This window comes from Callithrix jacchus, chromosome 7, assembly GCF_049354715.1.
Source record: "Callithrix jacchus isolate 240 chromosome 7, calJac240_pri, whole genome shotgun sequence".
Classification (NCBI taxonomy): Eukaryota; Metazoa; Chordata; class Mammalia; order Primates; family Cebidae; genus Callithrix; species Callithrix jacchus.
This window is the reverse complement of record NC_133508.1, coordinates 81,558,618-81,571,498: the sequence shown is the minus strand read 5'-3', so window position 1 is coordinate 81,571,498 and position 12,881 is coordinate 81,558,618. Positions and strand designations below refer to the sequence as shown.

The window sequence follows — 12,881 nt, the reverse complement described above, 5'->3', positions numbered from 1 at the left end:
TTTGGGCATCTTTGTTCTCATTAAGTAAGTTAAGAAGAATTTTTATCTCTTCAGTTTTTTGAAATAGTTGAAAAAAAGGGTGTTAGTTCTTGCTCTTTCCCTAAGCGGCCTGAGGTAATCTGTGAAAATGGTTCACTATTCACTTGACCCAAAGAACCCCACAAAATCATGCAAATAAAGAGGTTACAATCTTCAGGTTCACTTTAAGAACACATGTGAAACTGCCCAGGCCATCAAGGCTATGTATATACGAAAAGCCACGAAGTATCTGAAAGATGTCACTTTACCGAAACAGTGCGTACCATTCCGATGTTACAATGGTAGAGTTGGCAGGTGTGTCCAAGCCAAGCAGTGGGGCTGGACACAAGGTCGGTGGCCCAAAAAGAGTGCTGAATTTTTGCTGCACATGCTTAAAAATGCAGAGAGTAGTGCTGAAGTTAAGGGTTTAGATGTGGATTCTCTGGTCATTGAGCATATCCAAGGGACCAAAGCACCCAAGATACACCGCCGGACCTACAGAGCTCATGGTCAGATTAACCCAGGCATGAGTTCTCCCTGCCACATCAAGATGATCCTTACTGAAGAGGAACAGATTGTTCCTAAACCAGAAGAGGAGGTTGCCCAGAAGACGAAGAAACTGAAGAAACAAAAACGTGACACAAAGTAATTCAGCATTAAAATAAATGCAACTAAAAGGAAAAACAAGATGTTAGTTCTTTAAAAGTTTAGTAAAATTAAGCAGTAAAACCACCTGTTCCTGCACTTTTCTTGGCTAAGAGGCTTTTTATTGCTGATTCAGTCTTGTTACTCATTATTGGGATGTTGGGGTTTTCTATTTTTCCCGGTTTAATCTAGGTAGGTTATATGTGTCCAGGAATTTATCCGTTTCTTCTAGTTTTTCCAGTGTGTCAGCATACAGTTGTTCATAACAGTCTCTAATGATCTATCTTGTTTCTTTTATATCAGTTGTAATATCTCCTTTTTTATTTCTGATTTTATTTATTTGGCATTCTCTCTTTCTTGCTTAGTCTAGCTAGCGGTTTTTATAAAGTTTATCTCTTTTAAAAATCAACTTTTTGTTTCATGGATTCCTTGCATTTTTAAATCTCTAAATCACTTCGTTCTGCTCTGATTTTTATTATTTCTTTCCTTCTACTAAGTTTGGATTTCACTTTTTCTTGTTTTTCTCGTTCTTTGAGGTACATAGTAGGTTGTTTATAATCTGACTGTGTTTTTGCTGTAGGCATTTTTTGCTATAAAATTTTCTCTTAGCACTGTTTCTGTTGTATTCCATAGGTTTTGGCATGTTGTGTTTCCATTTGCATTTGTTTCAAGAAAGTTTGTGATTTTCTTCTTAGTTTTTTCATTGACTCAATGGCCGTTCAGAAGCATGTTGTTTAATTTCCATGTATTTGTACAGTTTCCAAAGTTCTTCCTCTTATTCATTTCTAACTCTATTCCATTTTTGTCTAGAATATACTTGATATAATGTCGATATTTCAAAATTTGTTGAAACTTGTTTTGTGCTCAAACATATGGTCTATCCTGGAGAATATTCTATGTGATGCTGAGAAGAATGTGTATTCCACAGCTATTGAATGAAATGTTCTGTAAATGTTAGGTCTATTTGGTCTACGGTACAGATTAAGTTTGAGGTTTATTTGTTAACTTTCTACCTAGGTGACCTGTCCAATACTGAAAGTGCGGTGTTGAAGCCCTCAGTTATTACTGTGTTGAGGTCTATCTTTCTCTTTAGCTCTAATGACATTTTTAATATGTCTGAGTATTCCATTATTGGGTACATATATATACATATTTCAAACTGTTATACCCTCTTGCTGAATTGGCCCTTTTATGATTATATAGTGGCCTTCTTTGTCTCTTTTTATGTTTTTTTTCACTTAAAGTCAATTTTGTCCAATATAGATGTATTAGGCCATTCTTGCATTACTATAGGGGTATCATAACAAAGTACCACAGAATGGGTACCTTAAATAACAAAAATTTATTTTCTCACAGTTGTGGAAGCTGTAAGTCTAAGATCAAGATGTCAGCACATTTGGTTTCTCCTGAGGCCTATCTTGGCTTGCAGCTGGTTGCCTTCTTGCTGTGCCCTCTTACAGCATTTTCTCTGTGCACATGCATTCCTTGTGGCTCTTCTTCTACTAATAAGGACATCAATCACATTGTACAAGGGCCCTACCCTAGGAGTCTCATTTTAACTTTATCACTCCTTTAAAAAATCTTATCTTCAAATATGGTTACATTCTGAGATTGGGACTTCAACATACAAATTTTGGAGGAACACTGGTTAGCCCATAACAATGAATTCACATCAATGGACTGATACGATCAAGGAAAGCATCAATGAGCTTAAACAAGTTTAAATAGCAACTTCTGAAACTTAAAAGCAAAGAAAAAAAGGAATGAAAAAGAACAGAATATTTAAGAAGTATAGGCCAATTATAATAGAAACAATACATGTGTAATGAAGTATCAGAAGGAGGAGAAAAAAAAGAACAGAAGAAATGTTTAAAGAAATTATGACTGAGATTTCCCCAAAATTGAAGATAAACAAAATCCACATATATAAGAAGCTAAGAGAACACCAAATAAGATAAATACAAAAAATGTAAACATAGGCATATTATATTGAAACTTTAGAAAATCAAAGATAAAAATAAAATCTTAGAAGAAGCCAGAAGAGGAAAAAATTGTTATCTATGAACAACCAAGGATAAGAATTACATCAGATTTCTCTTAAACCACAGAAGCAAAAAGAGAGGGAACTGAAATATTTAAAATGTTTAAAAAAAAAAAAACCACTATCTTAAAACTCTCTATCTAGCAAAATTGTCCGTTTTTTTTTTTCTTTGAGACAGTCTCACTTTGTCACCCAGGCTGGAGTACAGTGGCAGTGACCTGAGGTCACTGCAGCCTCCGCCTCCTGGGTTCAAGCAATCTTGTGCCTCAGTCAGCCACCACACCAATCAGGCTGGTCTTGAACTCCTGACCTCAGATGATCCACCTCCCTCGGCCTCCCAAAGTGCTGGGATTACAAGCATGAGCCACCACGTCCTGTGCCCTCAATGTTCTTATAGTGAAGTAGAGGAGAATGGTATAATCTAGGAATAGAGATAGGTATTAGGTACCATGGTTTCACAAAGCAGGAAATAGACAGTTCAAAAGGGAAGTCATCGCATATTAGAGGTGCTAGATTAGGACGTTAGGATAGTAAGAGTGCAATGGGAAAAAATGGAGGGGGAAGCATTCTAGGCAGAGGGAACAGCATGTGCCAAAGTTCAAAGGTATAAAAAGGCTGAGCGTGGTGGCTCACACCTATAATCCCAGCACTTTGGGAGGCCAAAGCTGGGCGGATCACTTGAGCCCAGGAGTTCAAGACCAGCCTGGCCAACATGGTGAAACCCCATCTCTACTAAAAATACAAAAAGAAAAAATATACCTAAGACTAAGGCAGGAGAATTGCTTGAACCCTGGAGGTGGAGGTTGCAGTGAGCCAAGATCAAACCACTGCACTCCAGCCTGGGTGCCAAAGCAAGACCCTGTCTCAAAAAAAAAAAAAAAAAAAAAAACGGCGGGGGGCGGTATAAAACAGTATGGCTTATTGATAAAATGGAGAATAGTGGAAAATGAAGCTGGAGAAATAGGCAAAGATCATGTCATGGAGGGCCTTGTGGGTTTGGACTTTATAGAAACAATAATAGCCACAAGTTATTGAGCATTCACTTACCTTTAACTCATTGAATTCTTACAACAACCCTATGCAGTAGGTGTTATTATTTCCATATTATGTATGAGGTATTGCCCTTTCTTCTTTGACTCTCCATTTATCCTTTTAGCCTCATTTCTTACCCTTATCCCCTCATTTGCTATCCTCTGTCCACACCACAGTATTTCATGTTCCCCTTTCTCCCATCTCACTGTCTTTGCTCTTGCTGTTCTAACAGCCTGCAATGTCTAATGTCTTCCCTTCCATCACTGCCTAGAGAAGCTATTCATCCTTTAAGATCCAGTTTCAGTTCTACTATTTAAAACCTCACCAAAGCCAGGGATATAGAAAGTCAGTCCCATCCCCCTGCATAGGAAGGTGCTCGCTCTCTCTCTTTCTCTCTCTCTCTCTCTCTCTCTCTTTCTCTCTCTCTCTCTCTCTCTCTCTCTCTTTCTCTCTCTCTCAAGAGAAATAGGGAAATACCCCTATTCCCAAGCGCTTCTCAAGAACAGAACCTATTTCTCTCCTATTTCTCAATAGGAGAGAAATAAATGTTTGTGAACACAGAATTAGAAGCAGTTGGGCTTGGGCTTGGCTGGGCTCAGTGGCTCACACCTGTAATCCCAGCACTTTGGGAGGCCAAGGGAGGCAGATCACTTGAGGTCAGGAGTTCGAGACCAGCCTGGCCAACATGGTGAAACCCCATTTCTACTAAAAATACAAAAATTAGCCAGGTGTGGTGGCGGATGCCTGTAATCCCAGCTACTCGGGAGGCTGAGGCAGGAGAATTGCTTGAATCCGGTAGGCGGAGGTTGCAGTGAGCCAAGATCGCACCATTGCACTCCAGCCTGGGTGACAAGAATGAAACTCTGTCTCAAAAAAAGAGAGCAATTGGGTTTGAAATGTCATCTTGCTCCCAGTTCTCAGAAAACTTTTGTCCTTTTCTTTTGTAGCTGAACGAGTGAACGAAGTGATCGTGGGAAATGACCAGCTCATGGAGATCTGAGTTCTGAGCAAGTCAGACAGACTCCTTCCTTTTGGCCTCCAGAACCACAGATGTTGGCTGACCCACCTGTTTGCCTCTGTATTTATTTCCCAATAAAGAAGAGCTTCCAAAGACATTCTGGAGACTTGTGGAGCAGTCCCAAGCTCCACGTCAGGTGGGCTCCAGATGTACACAGTGTGTGTTCATGAGTCATGTGGTAAAGCTCATCTGGAGCAAGCATGTGGGACAGGGCAGACACAGTGGCCTAACTCTTCTGTGCCAAGGTTTATCAGGTGGGGGCAGCAGCTGTCCAATGTAAAGGTCCTAGGAAGGCTTCTTTCTGACTGGCTGACCCAGCCCAGTCCTTAAAGTATCCCCCACCTAAAAGGACCTGGGAGTACTTCAGTCCTTTATCCTAATCTGCCTTTCTAGACCCATAGGCCTAGCTGCTGGTAGTGCCAGCCCTAAGCATCAGCCGAGGACTCTGCTCCCATACCTGCCATACAGATTCCCAGTCCCTTCCACTGCCTCACCCACAGCCCCACACCCTCTATGCTCACCATTCATTCCCTCTCCTACCAGCCTATAGCCACTTTCCCCAGTTCAATATCCCTTGGATACTCTGAACAGAAGCAGGGGCAGCCCCTTCCTAGCCAACAAGCCTATCCCCACAGATTTTAGTGGAGATAAGAACATGAAGAGCCATGGTCTGAGGCAGTGGTCTGAGCCACGCCAGACCCCACTCCACCTCACTTCAGTGAGGTTTGCCCAACCTGGGATGGAAGAGCCAGAAATCTATATCATGGCTTGAAATTCCTTCTGACTCTCCTCCAGCTGTATTCCTTTAGATCCTAATTCTACAGATTCTCCTGCTTCAGAAATTCTCTTGCTTCACAGCCCTTCAAGAGGCCTATCCACCTTCCCTCCACCACCCCTGCTCCCAAACACACATTCACTCTGCTCTTTCCCTGTCTTTCTCTTAGAACCTGCAGGTGTTTGGTGGAAGATAAAAGTGGCTCCTGGGGTGAGATTTTACCTCCTAGAGTTATCAAACGTTTCTCTTGATGTCTTCACTGTGGGTGGCAGTAATTATAAAGAATTATTTGAAATACTGGTTTCTGCATTGCTTCAAAAATCTCAAGGCTCTCAAGTTTACTTGAGTAATCTTGCCTGTCTTAGTCATAGAGCTTGTGAGAGACTTGTGAGCATTCCTACCCTGGGGGATCTCCACCTCTGTCAGCCTTCTTGAGATCCCTGGAGCTCCACATTCCTCCCACTGGTCAGAACAAGGCTCCTGAAAGTTTTCACTAATCAGGCAGGAACTGAAATGGCCCAGCAGAAGTGGTTGAAATGAATAGAGCTGAGGGGGATGAACAGATAAAGAGCTGTGGTGATGCCCAACGTGGTCCCCTTTGGAACTGAAATTAAACTGGTGGGGCCCAGGTGGTGCTGGAGACAGAGTCCTGGCCTAGGTGAATGAAAATCTGGCCTCTGTAGTGTTTGGTTTGGGACAAATCACTGTCTTTCCTCTGACCTGGAGTGTTTCCATCTGCAAAATGAGAAAGTTGGACTGCTTGAGTGTTAAAGGCCCTTATGGTTCTCAGGTTTTGTCCTCTTTCCCAGAGCTTTCTGGCCCTTAGGGCCTGGGTCTCCCAAGGAGCTGAAAGATCACTCCTTGATCACAAAAAAAGATATGGGAGGGAAACTATCTCAGAGCCCTCCTGTACACTCCTTCCTGTCCTTCCCCACTGAGCCCTTAGAACCCCTGACAGTGAGACAGAGCAAAAACCTCTCCTGTGCCTTCCCTTAGCACAAGTCCATCAAATGGCCTCTGCATTAAGGAAAGGAAGGAGCTGGAGAAAACAAAAGGTAAAGCTTTCCCAGAGGAAGGCTTGTTGAGTTTGAGTCCCAGCTGGGAGCAGCCCCCAGCTCAGTACACTGCTGCTATTGTCTGACAGTTCCAGGACTGGCTGGGTGCCCAAGATGCTTTGATTTTTCTGCTCTTTGCTCTGTTTGACTGCCAGAAGGCAGGGACAGTTTTTGTTTCCTTTTGGTAGCAGCTACAGAGGGGTTGAGTATGTCTGAAACATAGTGAGTAACTGAATGTCCACTGGCCGGCCACCTCTCATGGGGCAGAAATCAGAAAAGCCAGGCAGGCAGAAGAGTTGATAGGATCTGCCCTGCCTCTTCCAGTGATGCTCAATGAGGAAAATGGAGGAAGAGGAGAATGGGGACCTTGAATGCCAAATCAGGGAGGACTCTGGGAATGTGCTGAGAAACAGGATTCTGGGAGCTTGCCAGGTCAGACACAACTTGACGGCTGCTACTCCAGGAATCCCATCCCCTGTTAACAACTCATCCTTGCCTACTGGCAAGAGTTCTTGAGCCGAGAAGTCTGCCACTACACGGAATGATTGCATCAGGGGCCTTCTGCCAAGGATAAAGGGTGAGATGCTGCATTGGTTCTTAGCCTCTCTCCTTTTCCCATACTTAAAGTGAAGGGCCGTGAGCTCCTATGAGCCTATAAGACTGCCAAGATCACCCTCCAAGCTCTTTCCCAAGGCCAAAGGTCGAACTTCCTCCCAGTTCTTCACTACATTACTGTTACCCCCCCACTCGATACCCAGTGGAGAGAGAGAAATTGTGTTTAGCTGTAGTCCCAACAGGAATCTAGGGTCTGCAGGGCCTAGTTGAGAAGTTGTTTCTATTTCCAGAGAATTGCAGGGGCTACACTTTCTTTATCTACAGCTCTCGCTACTCCTAAGGAGGTACATAAACCAGGCCTTTGTATGCAGCTTTCTAAATAGTCAAATGTGTCTGAGAAATTGAGAGGCCCATGGAAAGGACCACCCAGACAGAAGGTCTAGAAAGCTCTGCTCTAATGAAGCTGACCCAGAGGGAGAGAGACTGGGAGGAGAACACATTCTGTTGGAAGCCAATATGACCTGTCCTTGGCCTGAGCCATCTGCCACTACCCAGGATGATTGTGTTGGGCCTTTCTGCCATGGATAAATGGAGAGAGGCTGTATTTGTTCTTAGCCTCTCTCCTTCCCTCACACTTAAAGTGAAGGACCATTCCCTAGTCTCTGGTTGCAGCCTCTGGCACCAAATACTTGGTAGGGGCTATTGGCCTGAACCAGCCCACAGGGAAGGAGCATACATACCCAGGGTTGGCCCCTAAATGTAACAGGTGGGGATGGGGCTGCCCAGGTCCCCCACTTCCCTCTTCCACATCCCAGGGTCATTGACCCTGCTTGGCCTAGATAACAGAAGCAACCAAAGCTGGTGAGGGAAACCTAGAGGAATGCCAGAGAAAGAAAGCCTGCCTTGCCTCCACCGTGAATTAACTCCCACATGAACCCACCCCTGAAGCCAGACTGGTTACTTAACCCAGCACTGTGTGTATGTGAGTGTGGTCCACCTCACTTTTCCTGGCACTGTTCCTCAGTTGTATATTATCTCATTTAACCCTTATGCTAATTTCGGAGATTATGTGACTTCCCCAAGATCTCACAACCAGCAAATGAAAGATCCAGGCCATGAGCCATTCATTCCTTTTCCTTTTAGATTCTGTCATGCTCCCACCTCTCCCATCCAGTTCCTTTCACTTCTGGAAACATCTCTGAGTACCCCCAACTCACAGTGGTTTCCCCTGTGGTCTCTGTGTTCCCCTCAGGCAATGAACTTCTAAAAACCAGGTACCCTGCAACATCAAAACTCAGCAAAGGAGTGGACAGATAAGAGATCCTAAGCAGCAAGATCAGTGGCTCACGCCTGTAATCCCAGCACTTTGGGAGGCCATGGCAGGCAGATCACGAAGTCAGGAGTTCGAGACCAGCCTGGCCAACATGGCGAAACTCCGTCTCTACTAAAAATAGGAAAATTAGCCTGGCATGGTGGTGGGCGCCTATAATCCCAGCTACTCAGGAGGCTGAGGCAGGAGAATTGCTCGAACCCTGGAAAGAGGTTGCAGTGAGCCAAGATGGCACCACTGTACCCCAGACTGGGTGACAGAGCAAGACTCCATCGTCTTGAAAAAAATTAATTAATTTAAAAAAAAAAAGATTCCAAGGCCAGGCACAGTGGTTCATACCTGTAATCCCACACTTTGGAAGGCCAGGGCAGGCAGATTGCCTGAGCTCAGAGTTCAAGACCAGCCTGGGCAACACAATGAAACCCCGTCTCTACTAAAATACGAAAAAATTAGCCAGACTTGGTGGCACGCGCCTGTGGTCCCAGCTACTCGGGAGGCTGAGATAAGATTACTTGAGCCTGGGAGCTGGAGGTTGCAGTGTGCCAAGATCGTGCCACTGCACTCCAGCTGGGTGACATAGTGAGACCCCATCTCATTAAAAAAAAAAAAAAATTTTTTTTGAGAAGAGATCCCAAGACATGTTTGTCTCATGAATCAGTAATGAGATTTAATCCTTGGTGATAATGGGTTTAATTAGGTTGCTTTTCTCCTGTTATTCAGAGAATATCTCTAGTTTAGGCCCAGAACACATACCTAGGACCAGTGGAAGTGTAAACAAGCCATTCTATCTTAAAGGTGGCTGCTTGCAGGAAGAAGAGAAGCCTCTGTATCCCCTCCTATTCCTGGGGTCTATCTATGGCTTTGGCTCTGGCTGAGCTTAGCTGGACTCAGGAAACCATTTTGTTTGGGAGAAGAGAGGTCATTTTGAAGCTTGGAGCAAGCCAGGCAGCACACAAGGCCCTAGGTTGAAAACTGTACACCCATTTCTCCCACTCTAGACTTTGAACTATAAAGCAAGAGGTTTCCTTAATAGACAGCTTTGCCTTGGAAGCATCCATACAAATGCTGGACTTTGCCACAGTTGTTAGCAGTGGTGGGCCTATGATGGAAGCAGAGCCCCAAGGCCCAAGTGGTTACAAATCTATTTCTCCATGGACCTTATTTATGTCTTGCAGAGTCTGATTTCAAAAAAAAAAAAAAAAAAAGGAAGGAGATCTCAAGAGTCACTTAAAACATAGTATCAGGAGACTCCTGATGACAACCAGTGCTGATTCCAGGCCACTTCCTATCTTCAGCTATTGCCCCAAGAACAAACTAGGGGCCCGTACATACTAAGTTAGAGGCGGTTTCTATTTCAAAGACTTGCTAGGGGTACACTTTTTTTTAACCTTAAATTTTTTTATTATCATTATTGTTTTTTGAGACAGAGTCTCACTCTGTCTCCCGGACTGGAGTGCAATGGCACAATGACAGCTCACTGCAGCCTCTACCTCCTGGATTCAGTCAGTCCTGCCCCAGCCTCCCAAGTAGCTGGGACTACAGACGTGTGCCATCACACCCAGCTAACTTTTTATTTTTTGTAAAGATGGAGTCTCACTATTTTGCCTGGGTTTGAACTCCTGGCTTCAAGCAATCCTCCCAACTCAGCCTCCCAAAGTGCTGGGATTACAAGCGTGAGCTACCATGCCACTTTATCCTCAGCAGGACCCACTCTGTAACAGGGAGAAGAAAGTACTATTCAGGTAGGCTGCTTTTCATGTGCAGTTACTATTTGGCCAACAGCATCATAGATATATTAGTTCCTCCATAGGCATATTTCTGGGTGAATGGACAATGGAAATGGCAAACCCGTTAGGTGTCACCCCCTCAATCTAAATGTTCCTTTTCCTCAGGACTGAGGTTCTAGAGATGATGTTAACTTGCACAAGCTTGCCAGGCACAGTGGATCACAAGGTCAGTAGTTCAAGACCAACCTGGACAAGATGGTGAAACCCCATCTCTACTAAAAAAAAAAAAAAAAATTAGCCAGGTGTGGTGGTGGGTGCCTGCAATCTCAGCTACTTGGGAGGCTGAGGCAGGATTGCTTGAACCCAGGAGGCAGAGGTTGCCATGAGCTGAGATTGCGCCACTCCACTCCAGTCTGGGTGACAGAAACTCTGTCTTAAAAAAAATGTGTACAAGCTTTCAAAAATTGGTTTAACAGTGTGTAAACCAATTTTGTGTGTGTGTGTGGTTTTTATGTGCAAGTGCCATAAAAATGTTCATACTCTTTGACCCAAACAACCCCACTTCTGGGAATCTGTCCTGAGCATATTCTCCAAATGATTGATCACAAAAACTATGTAGTAACATGAAATATTTATGATGTAATGATGTTTTTTTAAGTCTGGAAGAACTGACCAAGAAATTGGGCAGAGATAATAGTAGTTGTGTTAGAATCATGAGCTTATTGTGGATTCTTTTTCTCTTTCCCAAACTTTACATATTGGAATATTGATTTTACCCTACTCTGCCACTCAGGGTTTATCAGTCAGGAACCCAATAGAAACAGCCCACTCAGATAGGATAGTTGAAAGTTTAATAGAGAGACTATTGCCTCTATTCTTTCCTGTTTCCAATCCGTTACACCCTGAGTTCTGCAACTCTTAGTGACTCACTCAACAATTATTGAGCACCTATTTATTGTCTGGTGAAGAAGGCAGATTTTCAAGTACATAATTTATTGTATCATAAATGCAATTATACATATATAAATTGATTTGTTATACAGAGCACAAATAAAGAAGCAATTGTCTGCCAGGAAAGAGACATGAATCAAGGAAGGTTTCAAAAAGGAGGTAGGCTGGGTAAAGTGGCTCATGCCTATAATTCCAGCACTTTGGAAGCCCCAGGTGGGCAGATCACCTGAGCCCAGGAGTTTGAGAACAACTTGGGCAGCATGGCAAAACCCCATCTATACAAAATTACAAAAATGAGCCAGGTGTGGTGGTGCACACCTGTAGTCCCAGCCATTTGGGAGGCTGAGGTGGGAGGATCTCTTGAGACTGGGAGGTCAAGGCTGCAGTGAGCTGTGATGGCACCATTCCACTCCAACCTGGGTGACAGAGGGAGATCCTGCCTCAAAAAAAAAAAGTGGGGTGTGGGAGTGATTCAAGTTCAGTGTTTGAAGATTGTCTGCCAAGACAAAATGGCCACACCATGTACAAAGGCAGGAACACATGGCTATGGAGGGAACACTGATGTGAGGGAACCATGGGAGATGAGGCTTTAGCTAGATCACACAGGACCCTGTGCTCCTAGTGGCCTCGTGCTTTGGGGCTATCAGATTTGTATGTTAGAGAGATGACTCTGGTCTCAGTGGAGAGAGTGGACTGAAGAGGGCAAGAATGGAGGCCAGGAAGAGTGAACAGAAGAAATTTTGGGCTTTGGGTTGGAAAGAAAGTGTGGCCCTACCCGCTTTGATGCCATCTTGAAGACCTACAGCTACCTGACCCCTGGACTTCTGGAAGGAGACTTGTATTCACCAAGTCTCCCTATCAGGAATTCACTAATGACCTCTTCAAGACCCACACCAGAGTCTTCGTGCAGAGGACCCAGGCTCCAGCTCTGGCTATAACATAGGGTTTTTGTTTTGTTTCGTTTTTGAAATGGAGTCTCACTCTGTTGCCCAGGCTGGAGTGCAGTGGCACAATATCTGCTTACTGCAAGCTCCACCTCCTGGGTTCATGTGATTCTTCTGCCTCAGCCTCCAAGTAGCTGAGACTGCAGGTGTGTGCCACCACGCCCAGCTAATTTTTTAATATTTTTAGTAGAGATGGGGTTTCACCATCTTGACCAGGCTGATGTTGAACTCCTGATCTCGTGATCCGCCCGCCTCGGCCTCCCAAAGTGCAGGGATTACAGGCTTGAGCCACCGCGCCTGGCAACATAGGGTTTTTATACAAGAAAAATAAAGTGAATTAAGCCGGGGAAAAAAAAAAGTGTGGCCCTAGGCCAGGCGCGGTGGCTCACGCCTGTCATCCCAACACTTTGGAAGGCTGAGAAGGGCGGACTGCCTGAGCTTGGGAGTCCGAAACCAGCCTGGGCAGTATGGCGAAACCCAGTCTCTACCAAAAATACAAAAAAAAAAAAAAAAAAAAAAAAAAACTGGCCGTGGTGATGCATGCCTATGGTCCCAGCTACTCGGGAGGCTGAGGTGGGAAGATGGCGTGAGCCTGGAAGGCGGAGGATGCAAGCCGAGAGATGGAGCCACTGCACTCCAGCCTGGGTGACAGAGTGAGACCCCATCTTAAAAAACATGAAAGGCCGGGCGCGGTGGCTCAAGGCTGTAATCCCAGCACTTTGGGAGGCCAAGGCGGGTGGATCACGAGGTCAGGAGTTCAAGACCAGCCTGGCCAAGATGGTGAAATCCC

The 12,881-nt window shown here is 44.5% G+C and overlaps 1 protein-coding gene across 3 annotated transcripts in view; it reads left to right on the top strand.

Annotated features, from left to right (window-relative positions):
* Nucleotides 1-4,906, top strand: part of EIF2B3 (eukaryotic translation initiation factor 2B subunit gamma) — a 129,961-nt gene extending 125,055 nt beyond the window's left edge. For all 3 annotated transcript variants that reach the window (XM_035251257.3, XM_002750746.6, XM_078331555.1), the window contains one exon: nucleotides 4,684-4,906. In XM_035251257.3, coding sequence (XP_035107148.1) covers nucleotides 4,684-4,736 — 53 coding nt within the window. In that variant the 3' untranslated portion in view covers nucleotides 4,737-4,906. The remainder of the gene's footprint in view (nucleotides 1-4,683) is intronic.
* Nucleotides 4,907-12,881: the final 7,975 nt, after the last annotated feature.